General features: G+C 36.8%; 1 protein-coding gene across 1 annotated transcript in view; it reads left to right on the top strand.

Annotated features, from left to right (window-relative positions):
* The window catches only part of CTNNA2 (catenin alpha 2), a 1,049,805-nt gene that overhangs the window by 325,814 nt on the left and 704,925 nt on the right, over positions 1-19,066 (top strand). The window contains exon 6 of the mRNA XM_012742713.2: positions 3,283-3,549. Within this exon, the coding sequence (XP_012598167.2) occupies positions 3,283-3,549 (267 nt within the window). The remainder of the gene's footprint in view (positions 1-3,282; positions 3,550-19,066) is intronic.

The raw sequence follows: 19,066 nt of genomic DNA on the forward strand, positions 1-19,066 counted from the left end.
GTGGTCACTCTCTGGATGTCATGCTTTGACATCACTATTTATCTCCCAGCCCTGTGGACACCACCATGTATGCACACACTGAGGATATGCAGCAAGTGGCGTGAAACTTTTTTGAAAGAGAGGACAAAAACATGAACAAAATGAGAAGAAAGGCAGAGAGAGAGCTGGCGAGCACTGGGGAGAGGGGTGAAAGGAGGGAAGGAGGGAAGAAGGGGAAGGAAGAACACAGGTGAGCGTGAGACCCACTGGTGGTGTATGACTGGGATCTCCTCTGCCTCCCCTTTGTCTAGAGATAGCACCCTCACCCTTAGCCCGTTCTGTTTGCTCATTAGGTACCATTAGAATTTTGTTCCTTAAAAGTAAGTCCTTCTTTCTTCCTAGAAAATATATCTCCAAATATGGAAGAGTCTGTTAAAATTCTTTCACCCATCCTCTTGACCACTCCCAGAATTCTTCAACATGTTGGGCAATTCCCAGTTTCTGAGTTTCTCTATAACTAACTGGAAAGTTCCATTCATTCCACAACCATTTGTTGAGTGTTCACTCTGTGCCAGGCTCAAGTGAGGGATGCTGGGATTACAAACCTGACTAAGGTCTAGTTCAGGCGTCCTCAAACTACGGGCCGCGGGACACATGCAGGTGTTTTTGTCCGTTTGTTTTTTTACTTCAAAATAAGATATGTGCAGTGTGCATAGGAATTTGTGCATAGTTTTCTTTATAGTCTGGTCCTTCAACAGTCTGAAGGACAGTGAACTGGCCCCCTGTTTAAAAAGTTTGAGGACCCTTGGTCTAGTTCTTTATGTGACAGGCACATAAACATGATTTTAGTTTAAGTGATTGTTTTAAATTTTTTTATCACCAGAATTCTTTGTTCAAAAAGAGTCACGTCTGGTAGCCAAATGTAATATGGGTAGGAGCAAATTTACGCTAAAAAGAGAGAGATAGAGATTGAGCCCCAGGAGGCTGCTGGTACAAGCCCCAGAGTCCAAAGGCTGAAGAGCCTGGAGTTCTGGTTTCTAAGGGGGCAGAGAGGGGAAGAGAAAGGTGTCCTGCTCCAGAAGAGAGAGAAAGAATTTGCCCTTCACTTGCCTTTTTGTTTTATCCGGGCCCACAGCCGGCTGGTTGGCACCTGAGGGCAGAGCATTTCCACTCAATGCCCTGACTCACAGGCCACCTCCTCTGAAAACCCTCCTGGACACACCCAGAAGCAATGCTTCACCAACTGTCTAAGCATCCCTCAACTCAGCCAAAGCGACACCTAAGAGTACCCAGCACAGATATGTTGATTTGAGATGCTTGTAAGATATCCACATCGAACTGTCCAATAGGAGACAGGGGTTGCCTGGAGATGAAAACACAGGTCACCAGCATGTGGCTAAAATGAAAAGCCATGAGAATATATGAGATGTTCGTGTGAAAATATCCATGAAGATTATTTATTTTTATTTTATTAATACCTATTTTTAATTAATTGTTAATTCAGACTACTTAGAGAAAATTTTAAAAAATAGCAGTTCAGAAATAAGGGGGACATGAAACACACATAACACTCTATCACCCACAAAAAAAAAGGTGCTTACATTTTGGTATATTGTCTTTAAGTTATTTATCTTCACATTTTAGCATATTTATAATCATACTGTATATGCAAGTATGCATACTGTGGTCTGCTTTTTCATTTATCTTATTAATATTATCCATGGTATTGCTTTTTGGAAAGTATAATAATTTTAATAGCCACATAAATAGTCCATCAAATGGATGTCTTGGTAGTTTAGTTAACCTATTCTTTATACTTCATCATTTAGATTGTTTCCAGTTCTTTTCTTATGATTGAAGAATGTTTCTTCAGATATCTTTGTGGAGAGAATTTCCCACTCCTTTTTTCACTTTCATAATTTATTTTTATTTTTATTTTTTTTAGCATGCATACCCAGGAACATAATTTCTGATCCAGGTGTTCTGGAGGGTAACAGACTGGAGGGTAAATGACTATTTAGGAGAAACCTGCCTCCTGTACCCAGATCATTGTCTTGCACAGAGAACACAGTCAGATGTTTGTTACCTATGTTATCATCTCTAGAATTCAAATAATCCCAATTTATATATTGTGTTGACTGGGATAAATCTTTTAGTGCTTAAGCAAAGGAGAATAGATGGTTTAATTAATTATCATTTATTGTCAATTTATCTTGACAATCGTAGATAGCAAATATAACGTGCTTGTCTGGGAATTATTTTGACCAACAAAAGAAAAGATGTAATTCATCATTGCCAGGTCATCTATCTATCCTGCATCAAATGAGCAAATAGGAAGAGAACCTCAGTAGTCCAAATACTCTTTACTGATGTTTTAAAGCTGGAAGAATATTCTCCCAGAGATACTCAGCTAGCAGTCATACATGGCTCTCAGAGAGCAGCACTGCCTTTAAAATTTCCAAAAATGGTGCCAACACTTTTCTTAACAGTATTCTTTAAAACTTAAAATAAAGAGACTCCCCAGTGGTATTATTTGATATCCAAAATGAGGAAAACAAATCATCTTTAGCCTATTATTTTCTATTCTCTAAACTTAATGGTGAGCTACCATTAGAGGCAGTTAAAAAAAATCCTATTTTGAAATAGGATTCATAATGAAATAGTGTTGATGTGCTGAGCAGAAATCCGAAGTTTGGTTTCCCATGTTAGTCATTGTAATTTAATACAGAAGAAAATGGCCTCAGAAGGCTGAAGTTCAGGTTTTCCATCTGTTGATGACTAACTCTTTGATCCATGCAATCCACTTACCTTGGTGGCCTGGGTTCTGCATTTTTTCAGCAACATATATTGAATGTGTCTTGTGGGCCAGACATTGTGCTAATGACTAAAGAGCCACTGAACAAGATAGACACGGATCCCCGCTGTCAATAGAGATACAGTATAGAAAAGAAATACATGCTTAAATACGTCAATACAATAAAGTCAGAGTGTTAATGACAGGAGAGGAACAGTGTCTTGTAAGAACAGATGGAAGGAGACGTAGCTTAAAGAGTTGGGTGGAGGACCTGCCAGGTAAGTGGAGCTCTGTCAGATCCCAGGGTAGGGTGGAGAAGGAAAGCTCAGACATGTCACATAGAAAGAACAATATACATAAAGTCCTGGCAGCTAGAGACAGCACAAAGGAGAGTAGATGCTTTCCGTAAGTTCCATGTGTTTCTAACAGCCTGTAACTCTTAAGTTCCGTAGTGAACACTTCCACGCAGACTTCACGGATGTGACAGGTTTCATGTGTCGTGCACACAGGAGCTGAAGGACCCTCACTGTAGGGACGAGATGGCAGCCGCCCGAGGAGCTCTGAAGAAGAACGCCACGATGCTGTACACGGCCTCCCAGGCCTTTCTCCGCCATCCGGATGTTGCCGCCACAAGAGCCAACCGAGATTACGTGTTCAAACAAGTGCAGGAGGCCATCGCCGGCATCTCCAATGCTGCTCAAGCTACCTCGCCCACTGACGAAGCCAAAGGCCACACGGGCATCGGCGAGCTGGCTGCGGCTCTGAATGAGTTTGATGTAAGTGTCTGGGTCAGGTACACGGTCGCGTGTGCGCTGGCATCGAAAAATATGTACTGGAGGTGAAGGGCCACCAAAATAGTACACATTGTTTTTTCTCCTTTGGAGGCATTTGATAAAACCATATAATGTATTTGTTATTAGTAATCTAAAATATTGGCAGAGCCAATAATTGCTTATGTATAAAGAAACTAACAACTAGGTTTAAGAGTATCTAATCCCTTCCAGGTCGATAGGCTAATTCAGGAACAGTGGTTCATCATTTGGGTGATCATCTTTATTACTAAAAGGGACAAATGTTATGGGCAGCCTGGGTGTAGTTTGCCTCTGTGTTGTGCCTGGGTGAAGAACTGCCCTCAATTTCTCCATTTTAAATCAGTGACAGATTTCTCCATGGCACTCTGATCTCACACAGAGTCCTGGTCTTCCTAGGAATGGCCTCTCTGGGCAGGGCCTGTGTTAGTCCCATCAAAGACCCACATTCTGCACTTGCTGCTCCTGGAGGTGTATTCTGATGAGGGAAGCAGCTGGAATTTGCTCACTGTGTCTGGGCCACACTCAGGGCATCAAAGTGGCAAGGTTGTATGTTGTCACCATGGATGACAGCCTTCACTTCCCCTGGGTCAGGATATGGGCCCACCTGGGAGATGGTGGAATTTATTTATCTTGTGATCAGTGAGAGCTTACAAAGGTTTATAAATAACTTTAGATGCTTTATTTATAAATAAGTCTGTAAATAAGTTTATAAATAAAGCAGGTGCTTACTAGGGTTATATTTTCCTGCAGATGAGAGAAGAAGAATGTACCAAACACCGCTTATAAGTGATTTAAGTGATAAAACACAATGTTACAGGAATTCATAGGAGACAAATAGGTTACTTAATGGCTGTGGAGAGAGACGATGAGCTTGCTTTTAGATATGTTGATGCAAATTTTTGGCAAGAAATGGCAGCTACTGCTGGAAGAAAGGATCAGGAGCAATGCAATAGTTGTTCGAGGCATGGAGATGGGTGATGTAATTGAGGAATAATTGTAATACTTTCTCTTCAGACAGTTCTTTGCATTTTTCACAGGGCCCTCTCCTCTTTCCCTTATTTTTACAGTCAGTTAAAATATGTGTATATTGAACTTTAGTAGTATTGTATGTCCTAAGGTTTTTTTGTAAGGATTAAATATGATAATAAATTCAAAGCATTTACCATGGAAATTGGAACTTGATCATACGTGATTGTATTCACAAAATTTTCACTGAAAACTCATGGACAGTAACAAGAGGCTTCAAAATAATGTTTATTTTAGATAAAAGAAACATACGAAAGTCACTAGATTTGCACAATGCAAAATGAAATAGAATAATGAGAAAAGAGATACTATTCACAAAAGAAACAATAAAAATTATTTGTTAGCTTTATTTTATTATTTAATTTAATTTCCTTATGTATGCTAGAAATAAGGCTGACATGGATGTGAAGGACCTAAAAAAGAAATTTATATTACCCTACTGAGGGACAAGTTTAACCCCTCAGTAAGTTTACCTTTTCTCCCCTGGGTAGGAGAACTATTGAGAATTATTGGTAGGAGAGTTATTAATTTTTACAATGATGAGGCAATGAGGCAATCCTAATCTAAGAGATTTGTTTTGGAACTTGACAGTATGGATAAAGATATTTTTTTCCTGGAATAAAGAATGGATCAGCCGATATTTTTAAAAGAAAATGAGCTGGCCGGGTGCGGTGGCTCACACCTATAATCCCAGCACTCTGGAAGGCTGAAGCAGGCGGATTGCTCGAGGTCAGGAGTTCAAAACCAGCCTGAGCAAGAGCGAGACTCTGTCTCTACTATAAATAGAAAGAAATTAATTGTCCAACTAATATATATAGAAAAAATTAGCCTGGCATGGTGGCACATGCCTGTAGTCCCAGCAACTCGGGAGGCTGAGGCAGTAGGATCGCTTGAGCCCAGGAGTTTGAGGTTGTTGTGAGCTAGGCTGACGTCATGGCACTCACTCTAGCTTGGGCAAGAAGGTGAGACTCTGTCTCAAAAAAAAGAAAAAAATGAGCAGATCATCCATCAGATATTAAAACATCATCATGCTATGTTCATTTGAAAATTGTGCATTAGAACACAAAGTGACTCATCAAACAGTAAAAAATTATACACAATCTCAAATAGAAAGTTATATTATGAATTGGTGCTTATTAAAATTAGTAAAGAATAGATGGGTTATTTAGTCAGATTCAGACACAGTGCATTATTATAGCAGTAATTGATTTTATAACTGAAGGCAAGCAATCAACCTGAGCAGGAAGATGGTTGAGAGTGAAGAATTAAGCACAGAGAGAACAGCAGTGAAGGACAGTCCAGAGCCTTCAGCTGCTGCCACCTTCTGTCCAAGAGCGTGACAACTCCAGCTTCCTATATTCTCTCTGTTTCCAGATCATTTTCATTATAAACAACACTGTAGTATTGCAAAAGGCTTTGGATTCATAAAATCAAACTTGAGGCCCTGTGGGGAGAATCTATTAGCAAGATATGTCAGCATGTTGAACGTTCAACAGTTTTCTCATACTGCTGTGATATCGTCTCATGCTTGACAAATAAGGATTTGGAAGGTTAACATATGACGATCAAAGGTGTTTTTTATAAAATATGGTGTATTTGAAATAGTAGTAGTTGTAAAAAAATTAAATAGAAAACATGGTATATTAACTATTTCACTGATTATATTTTATTAATTTATATATCATATATACTAATTGTATTACTTATTACTAATTATAATATTAAGTATATTACATATTCATGATGTAATTTATATTGTAATAGCTAAGCATATTAACTAATATATTATTATTGAATATATATTTGTTTTCAAGCTATGTAAATTGCATAAAGCATTATCTAATATTTAAAATTTTATTTTTCAGAGATTAACAAAAATCAACATGTGGAGCTGTCTAAACTGCAATTCAGAAACAATAATTCCACTTTGTGTAATTCCCTAAAAACTGTTATTTGGTAAATGCAATTAATTTCAGTACTTTCTCAAAGGTATTAATGCTAGTGAAATAGTACTGAATTTACAGACTGTAAGGTAATTAACCCACTATAGATTTTCCATCATTTCTGACATTAACAAACCAGACAGTACTTGAGATTTGAAATTCTGTCCTTAAAAATAATAAACCAGTTGTTTTTATTTTATGACTGAATTATAAATTCCTGTTCTACAGTTATATGATAAATAATTTTTTTTCAGACATGCTAACTTAAAATTGATTTAGAATTCACAGGCATCTGTCTTGAGTCCTAAATGCCATTCTCAGATATTAAACAAATTGCTATTACATTAGGTGAAAAACTCATTTATACTTTCTATGGTTTACTTTTCTGGCAATATCCCTTACTGATATTTGGTTTAATAGCTTTCCAATGTAATGACACAATTTAAATAGGTTAAATTGAGCTGCTGTAGTGAAAGGAACCATAAAATACAAAATATATTTTCCTTTCAGAATAGTTAGCATGCCTTAAAATTGAATTTGAAACACACTTCATATTAATAGTCATGAGTGTGTCAGTCCCAGTTTTATGGGAGACTGGATGCAGAAGTAGCTTAAAATTTTATAATACATTAGAACAGAGTAAAAAATAGTGTGTTTACATTTATTTTTCTAAATCAAAGGATTGATTTATATCTGGGTAGTTATAATTGTGGCTCAATGTTTGGTGACCTATTTCCTGGCACTATTATCCTGCCTCTGTATGAATAGTTGATGGTGATTTATGAAGCAAGGGAATGAGAAAAAAAAAAAAAAACAGTATTTCAACAACTGGAAATTGTCAAGAGAGTATCCAATGATAAAACCACAAAAAGTAAAATGATTGCTAATCAAAGGAACAATCAGCCTCTGTTTGAAATGTGGCAGTTTGAGATGGTTAGTTTTTTCTAGTAAAACTACCTACTAAAGAATACTGAAAAGATTTAAGAAAAATGTATTGACCCCTCAGAAGTAAATCATATTATAATGCCAGAAACTTTCAAGAGTAGGAGAGAGGACTATAAAATCTATTCCCCCAGAATTTCCTTTATTTTATTAAAGACAGGGAAGTATGTTATATCGTGGTTTTAGGAACCTCTTTTGTAGATGAAGATACTTTGGGAAAACTTAAATTGACACCATTTATGATCCTATCTTTAAAAGCTATAACTATAAAAAATTGAAATAGATAACATTCATAAAGAAATCATATATAATCTATAGCTAATTCCCTTTTTAAAACTATTGTTTTCTTTTAAGTCAGACTGTAAACATTATCTTGAATTCCTCTACCTTTAAGCTTTCTACTTGTGACTCTTCTTCCTTCTTCTCTCACTTGATGTGGGAACTTGTGTGATTAGTAATTTTCTTGTTCTTGTATGTTCAGTTTTTCCTTCTCTACTTGTCCATCCCCTTGAGCTACAGAAAAATGTATTCCTGTTCTACACCCTGAAAAGAAATTAAAATAAATCATTAGGCTAATATGTTTCTCATATTTTCACTCTGTTTTTTTTTTTTTTCCTGACCTCCCACTAGCCTTGATTCTACCCTGTCTTCCTCCCCACTCCTCATGGTTCTCTGCTGAGGGTCTCCAGGGACCACTCCCTCTATCACAAAATCTTTGTGCTTTTATTTTCCAGTTTACAAATGCTTCAACTTTGGGAGGGTAGACTTTGTTGTATTGCCCATGCTTCCTCTTTCTTTGTGTTACTACTCATATTACTTGTGAGATTTAAATATCTGCACTTGAGAAATAAGACAATCTGTTCTCAGCCACCCTGAGCTGAAATGTCACCCTGACATACCAACTCTACAGAAGTTGCCCTTCTTATTTCTAACAATTTTTAATACCCGCCTCCACCTTCTTAGATTTTTCTCCTTTATTTTTTCTTATTCTTCTCTTTAAATATGTTTTTTCTCCTGTTCTTGATAAAATTATAATTCTCCTACTGACCTGGTATTCATTAAGTAGAAATATTGGGATATGAGCCTAAGCAGAGATGGGACATCTGCATGACAAACCAGTGGGGAAGAAAGAACCCATGGCTGGCAGGAATGGAGAATGTAGGATAACTGTGACATGGAGGATTGTCCCCTGGGGAGCAGCACCATGCTCTAGTGGTCACTGCCCAAAGTTTGCCCCCATCGTGGACCTCTCTGAGTGGAGACAAGTATTCAAGGAGCTTCAAGCCAAAGAATGAAGTTTAGCTGCAGGAGTTCAAGTGGCAACTGTCATTTCACAGCAGGGCCCAGCACACTTACAGGACATGGGGAAGAGGTTGCCTGATCCCTGACAGTATTCACTACCCCAGAATAAGGTTTGGGGACCTGTGGTTGGAATATATTTTCAGTGGAGAACTGGAATGCAATATAGTAGCCATGTTAGGTCAGAGGCCCAAATATATGACCTCAGAGATTTACACTGAAGGTGTCTAAAGAAGATATAGGGCTTTTCTGTTGTCTCCCCATTCCGAATATTATTCTTATGTTTTTTGGATACTACAATAATTATTCCTTCTTATTGTTACTAGCACCAGATGGATACTACCACAGAAGCCAGAGTTCTGGCTGGTTCAGGGATTCCTAAAAAGCTTTATTGACTAATGATCCCAGTAACATTAGGGAAGGCTAAATGCCTCTTTGGAAAAGCAAATTTTCACTAAGCAAAGATGCTCAGTCTCTTCTCAGTTCTAAACTTCCTTTTGGTGTGACAACCAACACAGTTATTTATCAGAGAGTCTTACCCCTGTCCTCATATCCTTTGACATTCTATAAAGTCGTTTGAGTACAGACATCTGGGAAAGAATCCTTCATGGTAGGTTATAAAGATTACAAATTTCCTATAGCTTACATCACATTAGAATGAGAGTGGGCAATGGGAACCCATCAAAATGCTGTAAACATACTGATAAGGAAAATGCAAGATGTAGCTAAAGAGTTCTAAAGCCATTAGCAAAATGGAGGACAAATGCATAAAATGAAGGCCACATCCAGAACCATTTCCTTCAGCAAAGCAATCACTGATTCATAGTTCAGTCACTAAAAAATTTGGAACAGGCAAACTTAGAAATTTTCTGCCTGAATTTATGCCAATTATTTTTGAATGCTTAACAGATATGATTATTATTATGTCTTTTAAAAATACTTCTATCAATACTCCTTAATAATTATTCTGCTGAAAATCTATGAAATGGTTCCCACTGAATGGCCATAAGAAGTATCCCAATACTTGGAAGAGTCCAGGACTTGGATTCAGTATCTGGCTACTACTCCAAACTTTGCAAATAGCTGTATGCAACCATGGGTTACTGAGATAACATTTCTTGGCCTTGAATTTTATATCTCTTAGGATAAAGTTTAGCTACAGGGTAGCTAAGGACACTCATTGAGAGTGTACAGAGTGCCAAGTGACATGTAACAATGAAAGAGTGCACAGTATAAAGGAGAAACTGCTTAGTAAACAGCTACAGTTACTGCAGTGCCTAAATGCTGGGGGATGCACACAAGGTGATAGTATCCACCTGACCTATGTGTGTGTCTGTGTGTTCAGGTGGGATGGGGAAGGGTGAAATCATGGAATAATTCCTGGAGGAGGTAGAGAGGAAGCCATATCTAAAGGATAAGTAGGAATTAACATGATGGAGTGTGAAGGAGAGTATTTCTCATGCAGAAGGAACACATTGCATGCAGTGGCTTGGTGGGTAGAGAGTCATTGAGTATCCAGTTCTGGAGCACAGAGGATCAGGAGAAATCAGACATCCTGGACAAGCAGGGTGCAGCTCCTAAAGAGCTATATAGGACTTGCAAGGGGCTTGGCTTTATCCTGAAAGTATTAGGAAGTTGCTGGTGATTTAAGTAGGGAAATGACTTGGTCATATTTGTGTTTAAATATCCCTGTGACTGTAAGGTGGAGAATGAATTTGAAAGAGGCAAAGCTGCAGAATAGGGAGACTGGTGAGAGTGAGGAATTATGAATATCTGGAGCATATCGTTGGAGTAGGAATGGGAAGAAGTAGATGAATCTCAACCATGTTCCGGAGGTAGAATCAACAGGTATTGAGGATTGTACTTTTAAATAATTTTCATATATTGAAATAGTGTTCTGTAGAGTAAGCTTTAGTTAATTAATAAGAACAAATGTTTATATAATGCCAATTATGAAATCTTAAGAGCTTTTAGTCCTTTGTGAGAAATTTGATTTTTTAATGATATAATGTTCTTGCATTGATGTTTTTCTGGCTCTTAATTCACTTAAGATTTTAATAATTCAATATGATTATTAAAAACCTAGTCATTTATGAAGACATTATATTAATATATTTTGAATATTCTTTAACCAAATTCTACACATCTAGGATTTTTCTAGTTCAAGTTAAGCTATTTATGTTTACTGAGTTCCTACTATGTGCTAAGCCTGTTCATTTTATTTATTTAAAAACTTTTAGACATACTCTTTTTTTTTTAAAGTAGAGACAGACTTTCTCATCTGGTAAGGCATAGTATCACTAATGGGGAATCAGTAGGACCCAGAAATTCTCAGCTGTTCAATGTATCTTCTCCTAGTGAAATGCCTTCTGAATCTATCAGTTCTTTTCTTTACTCTGGAAATCCTTTCTAGCTAGAAACAAGCAGTGATGATATAGCATTCTTTATCTTATACTGACATCTGGTGGCCAAACAGAACATTAAGAAACACACCAATGGGTTCCTGTGTACCTGTAAACATATAGCACAATTGAAGTATGTACTGTGGGCCCAAAACCACAGAATTCAAAAGTGGACAGCATGTAGTTGGCCTTCAGAAAATATTTAGTATGCTTCTGGCAACGTTTTGTACATTAGTGTTATACAATGAAAGTCCTGTTAATTTGGGGGGGGGGGGAATGTTTCTAGCCCTGGTATGGTGGTAAAGACAGATGCAGATTAGATGAGTCAGTGGAAAGAGAAGTACGATTCAGCGTGGAGAGTTTAAGATGGTTGTGCTGGGTGTCTGTGGGGCAGGTCAGCCAGCAACTGAGGCAACTGCTTCCTGAGCTATACCCCTTCCCTCTCCAGGACCCATCATTTATTGTCTGGAAATCTTATTCTGGATTATTGACACCTCTTATTTTATATCCAAACAGCTTTACATTTCTAAGGCTTTATAAAAAACCTAGGAGTATTTTCTGAAAGACTCATTTTTCTTTCTATCATTGTTTTAGATAATTTCTCTAAGTAAATATCCCAAGACAATTTAATTTTCTCTTGTGCATTTCAGTTAGTAAATAAGGAGCTACAAGAATTATTGAGCATATAACAGAATAAAATTTGAAATACTTTTCATAGTTGCAATTTAAATTCCTATTTGTTTGCCTCTCTATCAATTTTTGATCAAAATTATTATAATTCTAATCTTATGTTATTTCTTTTAACAGGAAAAAATGTAAGAATCTATACTTTTTCCAGTGATTAGTTTTCACTTTTGAGAATACTACCAGATTCATTAGGTCTGAGTTCACTTTTATTTCAAATAATTATTAATAGTACTAAATATAATAATGAATTCTGATATAGAATTTAGTATGATATTTTAAATTGTCTAAACATGTTAGCAGGCATAATTTTGATTATCATTTATTTATTGGTCATACTTTAAAATTTGGGATCCAAATAAATTTTTTTGTCTACTAAACTATTTAGTGGAGAAACATGAGGTTTATCTAAAACATTTAACTCCTTAGTCTTATTTTTAATGCATTTAATTCATTGGTCTTACTTTTGTGATTTCTTATGTTGGTAACACCAATCTTTACTCATCCCTCCAGGATTATACCTTTTACTGGTGTGCATCCTATGGAATAGTACTGGGGATGTGCTAGGTAGCTATTTAAATGTTCTAAGATTTGATTCAGAGGCAAGTAAGCATGTACACACACAACACTTGCCCTTCCCCCTGAAAATACTAATTTGTCTCTCTCTTTAACCAAGCTCCTTAACATGCCTCCAGAACTTCTTGTCCAACAGCATATTATGAAAACTTTCTATAAACTGTTGAATTCTACTTTTTATTTACCCAAAATGTTTTCTGATACCCTGTGTGTGTGTTTCTTTCTTTTTTTTTTTTTTTGATTGCATAAATTCATTGAGCTGCGGCTGTAGAGAAACAGTTACCCACCTATACCCACGTGATTGGCAGGCACTCAGCATAACTGAGAAAGTAACTGAAGCTAGTGTGGTCATCCTGTCACCCTAAAGGCCAGGGGACAGCATAATGCAGGGCACACAGAATAAGCTTGTGTTTGAATCTTACCATGTGATTCTTCTCTCTATTCCTCTAATTCTTCAGCTATAAAATGGGATAATAACGCTGACTCTTCATGATTGTGATAATTTTATGGAATGAACATTGACAGGTGCCTAACCTAAGGTAGGCACTCATAAGTGCTATTTATTATATTTTTTACTCTTACCATTCTTAATAGATGTGTCAGCCAGACATCTTACATTCAAATTTAGCATGGAAGCTATTCCCTGGAAAAGCATTAATGAACAGCTCTTGATTGAAAAGTTGTTAACGCCACCTGACAGTAGCTATAGATATAATAATGCTGTTCACTTCCCCTTGGCCATAGCCACACCCTAATTCAGAACGGCCTTCAAAGAAGGTCTGGCCAAAGCATAAAGTACTCTTGAGAGGCTGGCAATTCTACGTCACAGGAGAAATCCCAGAGATCAAATTGCCTCTTGGTGCAAGAGTGATTCTTAACATGAGGACTCACAAATCCAGTGTGAACATTAAGAATGTTAAGTTTCTCTCTTATGTCTGTTTGGGAATTCTTATTGATTCAGCAGCTTCTGATGCGGTGAAAGCCACTTTTAGCTTCACATTAAATCAGATTTCTTCTTGCTTCGTGGCCTTTGAAGATTTCTCAGAGTACACCTGGAAGGAAGAGGAGCTACTGGCAGAAAGGAGTAGGGATAAAAGTAAGAAATGATGGCACAGGTTGGTATTCTTGATGAATCCGGGAACCTAAATGTAAAGGAGTTATCATTTTTTCACAACATGTTCTACCCATGATTTCTTTCCACCCTAGTTAATTATAATGGCAAGACAGGAGACTTGTTTTCAAGAGTCTAACACAAAAGATAAGGAAAAAGTAAACAGTGTGAAAAGACAGTGTTAAGTGCTACGTTTGATGGATGCTCAGCTTTTCTATCACCAATATTCTCAGAGAAAAGCACCAGGATTGAGCTGCTCGTTGTGCTGTATTTATCATGGTTATATTGAGGATGGATCCATATTCACTAAACTAGAACATAACACATACACATTACACAGAATTTCTAACATCTGGATGATTCACAGAATCGTAGATTATTCATAGTATAAGGTCCATGTTATTGTCTAGTTTATATAAACCAATTTATAAATGCAGAAAGGGATTTCTAGAGAGATGACTTTGTTCAATGTCACACAAATAATTATTCTCAGACCTGAAGTAAGAACACGAGTCTTAAAATTTCGGTGGTATTGCCAAAGAGTGGTACAGGGGGTGTTATTCCCTCATAATCTCTATTAATTCTCTAAAGATGGCTCCAAATAAGTAAAAGAATGATGTACTTGCTATGCAAATGCAGCTTCAAGACAGGTTCTGTCTCACCCCAACCAGATTGCCTCTCCCAAAACTATCCTGGGAAGGAGTTTGGAGCTGACACTGCTTGTTTCCCAGGTTTAGTGGTTTTCTTACTTTGGTAGATCCACCAAAAGGACCAGAAAAATATTATTTGTGGATCCACCTGTTTAAAATTCTTACTGTTATTTTCCTTAACTTTAATCATGATTCTTAAGCTTATCCTGGACACTGAGGGCTACACTGGTGATCATCTGGATATTTTCTTTTCCTTTCTTTTATCAGTTTTGGTGTCTGTTTAAATTTTTTTAAAATAAGCTTTCACAGTTACGTATTATACGTAATATGTTGTCTTAGTTCATTTGAGCTGCTATAACAAGATGCCTTAGACTGGGTAATTTATAAATAACTCATTTATTGCTCACAGTTCTGGAGGCTAGGAAGCCCATATAAGTGCTGGCAGATCCAGTGTCTGGTGAGGGTTCACTCTGTGCCTCAAAGATTGTGCCTTCTTGCTGGTCCTCACATGGTGGTAGGGGAAGGGAGCCCCATCAGGCCTCTCTTATAAAGGTACTAATCCAACCCATTACAGTGGAGCCCTTGTGACTTAATTACTCCCTGAAGGCTATACTTCTTAATACTATCATGTGGGTATTATTAGGTTCCAACATTTGAATTTTGGGGATTGGGGAGACATGCAAATTCAGACCATAGCATACTTGGGAATTTTTTATATCAAAGTAAAAAGCTTAGATCTTTACATTTTAGGCTTCATTTCTTTAAGGAGATGGCTATGCATATTACTTAACGATCCAAGTGAATTCATAGTTGGGAAGTCGGAACTGCAGGAATCCCTAGGATACTTTCCATGCCTAGCAAAACTGACCAGATTTGCATGGAAGTTTAGAATCTTCTTCACCTGAAAACAAATACATGGCTCAGCCTTCTCAGGCAATGTACTTTAGAGCTGTATCACTATGGAGAATTTTCACACTACTTAATTTGAATGAATAATCCAAAGATTTTCAAGTCCTACATTTTCACAACAATCTTGTCATTGGCACAGTACTTACCTAAGAAACAGATGTAAGTTTTCTATAGAACATTGTTGTTTTTAAAAAGCCTGTCACAGATTTGAAGAAAGATTACTACTATTCCTTAATTTAAAAAAAAACACATTATTTTGAAAAACAAAACTGCTTAAATATGTTGCAAATATAAAAAATGGCATAAAGAACACCTATATGTCCTTTACATAGATTCACCTCTCATTAATATTTTACCCCATTTGCTGTGTCATTTTTGTGCTTGCATGTTCTCTCTCTCTTTCTCACCCACACACTCCCTAATTATTGTTAAATGAGTAAAATAAACTTTATTTTGCATACAGACACATATAGCAGAGAACCTTTCCTTGACTCTTTCCATTAAGATTTGCAGATTTATAAAAGATTGACACCAGAGGTCCTGTAAATTTGCTAGTTTTGCTTAGTCAAAAGAATTATTTATTTAATGGAAGGTTCTATGTACAACAGAGTCTTTCCAAATATTTCCTTTAGACAGGAATGACCACTAAAATTTGTCCTTGCCAACTAGATGGTTAAATAAAGTAATCACTAACCTAAGTTACACTAATCCATGCACATCTATTCTCAATATTAGTGTTTAAAAAACACAAAATAGGGTTACATTTTTTTCCCTAGTGGATTATAATAATGCTATTGAAAACTTTCTTTTCAGTATTTTACGTACCTCTATTTAAGAAATATTTAAAATGCAATGGAATTTGATTTCCAATTAGATCAGTGTACACAAAGAAAACACATGGCATTTTAAAGATTCTTTTTTTCCCCACTAAAGAGAGAGAGACAGGGACAGAGATCTGCATAATCCATGTATTTCTGACCATAATTGGCTACAAGATGCTGATTTTTTTTTTATAAACCCATAGAACTTCGAAGCTGAGATGAATATTTGAGGCTGTCCAGTATCACTCCCATAAGACAGGCAGTCTCTACTCCAGCCTCCCAGCAGATGTACTTCCTGCCTTTGCGGGACATTATTGAAAGAATATCATTGTGGGAAAATTTCTTGTTCTAATTGTTAAAAACAAAGTTTTTTTTCTCACACTGAAATTTCCAAAGACAATTACCCTAACACCTTGCCTGTTAGCCTTTACCACATTTTATTATGGACATAGATATAAGTCTATTTCCACGTTATACCTGGGAAACTCTTGATGAGAAAATTCCATTGCAGTCTCCCCCAGTTTTCATTATGATAGGTAATTGATAAATATAATAGTTGATTCTGCCAGATTATCATCTCTCGCTGTGACAAAAGCCTGTTAAGTGTTTTTCCCCCACCATTCTAGTCCCCTCCAGCCTATTTTCTCACATGGCCACTAACGTTATGATTCTTACAGTCCTAGGCATCTGTGCCTCTCTTCTGCTCTGCTTACACCAGAGACACTTTCCAGAGTCCCCATTCAGTACAAGGAGGTCGACTTGTTTTTATGGTCCTGGGAGCAGAGGAGGCCATTGGGACCTCTTTGTGAGGTTTTTAAGTGGGACTGCCTTGGTTACCTCTTTGGTTAAAAGTTAAAGATATTAAGTTTCTAGATTTGTTACTTTAACAAAGTTTATATTGTACCTTTAGTTAATATTGAGCAACCCTTCAAAACTGACTCTTCAATTTTGGATTTTTTGCAATCAAACGTAAGTATTATACTGTGGCCATATACCCACATACTTGAAAAAGTGAATAATAAGTTCATGATTGGTAAATACTATGTTAGGAAATAAAATATAAATCATTTGTATCAGTCTTTGTTCCAAAACTTACAGATAAATTGTTCCCCAAACCATTGTAAGTAACTTTGATTTCCATCAATTTCTTTTGCTAATGTCAACAATCTTAATTCTGCAGTTTGTTGTTTATTGGAATTTAAGCCCATTACGCATTTTGTTTATGGTTTTACATTTGCAATTATACAAATACCAGTTGTATATAGACTAATTTTATCTGAGAATAATTGCTACATATTATGAAATAGTCACCCCGTAGTGACTGCTAGTATTTATATTCCCATGTAAAGAATAATTAATTTAAAGTCAGCACTCAGAGGTGGTCTCTGTATGCAGGGATGGCTGGAAGAAAAGTAGAAGGATCCTGTGTAATTCCTTAGCAATTTTCCATGTCTCTGAACTACTTAATTAAGCCTCGTACAACCTTGTAAATTATAGTAAGGAAAGGCTAATTTTCTCATCAGTTAACTGCTGCCAGATGGGAGTAGAACACTCTAGGAAATAAACAGCTACCTCAAAACCTCACACAATGTTACTAATTTAAACTCATGCAGTTCAGACCCACTGCCATGTAATGCAGGCCTAACACAGGCTGCCATGTGCAGAGCAGAGACACGTGGTAGGACACTTGAGCCAGTAATTCTTATCCTGAGTAGGGTGTTGAAGATGTGTGGAGGAGCTAGGGTGTATAAGGTAGAGCAAAAAGAAATTCTCGTGGCATAAAGAATATAGCAATCTGGGAAAATGAAGGAGCCTAAGAGAATAGAGACCAGGAGGAACATACTAACCATGAGTACTACACACTTAGCTAAATAGCATTTATTTAGGCAGCAAAGCTAACAAAACTCCGCTTTCTTAGATAGGAGATTGCTCAGAAGTAACAAGATTCTTCCTATCTTTCAAGCAACCTTTGAATCTTTGACTTTCCACATGGAGTTTTCATAAAAAGTAGAAAGAAGTAGCAGATGCCCACAGTGCTCATGTGTTTTAATTCCTATCCTTTTGAATGCAACCCATTTTTTAAAAAATTATTTTGTGACAGCAGTTTTACTTCTAGTGCCTAACACTGTGTCTGGCATACAGTAGGCTGTGAGTAAACAGTGAATGAAAGAAGGAATGAATTAGTGATAGTTTCTCCTGGATAGCAGATGGAGCAAAATGAATCAGACAGTTGAATCAAAGGGTTTACTGTCAAAACACTTTAGGCATCCCCTTTAGGGAATGAGGAAGAGTATTGATGATGTAAAATTGTTGGCATTAATATTTACAACAATAAAATAATGTGTACTTCACCTTGCCATGAGCTTTTGCCTTTAGGTTTACATCAATATACATTTTTCCTTGGATTTTGAAAGACTTAAATAAAAATCATGAAACCATTTGCCTTACAATGTTACCATTTATGTGACTTCCCAGGTAGCTCTTGACATGCTAAGGCATCTCTTTCCTTAAGCTACTTCTTTCTTCAGGGGCACATTCCCCTTGACTTTTATGAACAAGTCTCCTTTGCTTTATTTTTCTCCTGCCTCTTTGACCATTACATCTCCATCTTCTCCATTCACTCTTCTTTCCTGTCACCTACATACATATGGCCTTTCCCTAAAATTCTGCCCTTTACCCCCATTTGATTCTTATTTGTTAGGAACTCATGTATTCCACATATGTTTCTCTAATCCTAGCCTTTCTCCTGAGCTCCACACTTGTATCAGTGATGTCTCAATTTGGATGGTTTCTAGGTATCTGAAAAGTTTTAGATTAACAAATCACGGATTTTTCTCTCCTCTGTCAAGCTTAGCCTTTCTTCTTTTTACATTTCTTGTTTTAGCAAAAGGAACCACCTTTTGTAATATAACCATTGAATCCAGAACATTAGGAGTCTTATCTACTTTCCTCTCCAGTTAATAATGAAATCCTGTGAATTCAGTTCTTTTTACACTCTTGACTTCATGCTCCCATCTTCATATTCGTGACCACTGGTTTATTCAATTCCATATTTTTTTTGCCTGAATCATTGCAATAACTTTCAAGCTGATTGCCCTGCCACCACTCCCATCAACTT

The sequence above is a fragment of the Microcebus murinus genome, chromosome 3, assembly GCF_040939455.1.
Source record: "Microcebus murinus isolate Inina chromosome 3, M.murinus_Inina_mat1.0, whole genome shotgun sequence".
NCBI classification, from domain to species: Eukaryota; Metazoa; Chordata; class Mammalia; order Primates; family Cheirogaleidae; genus Microcebus; species Microcebus murinus.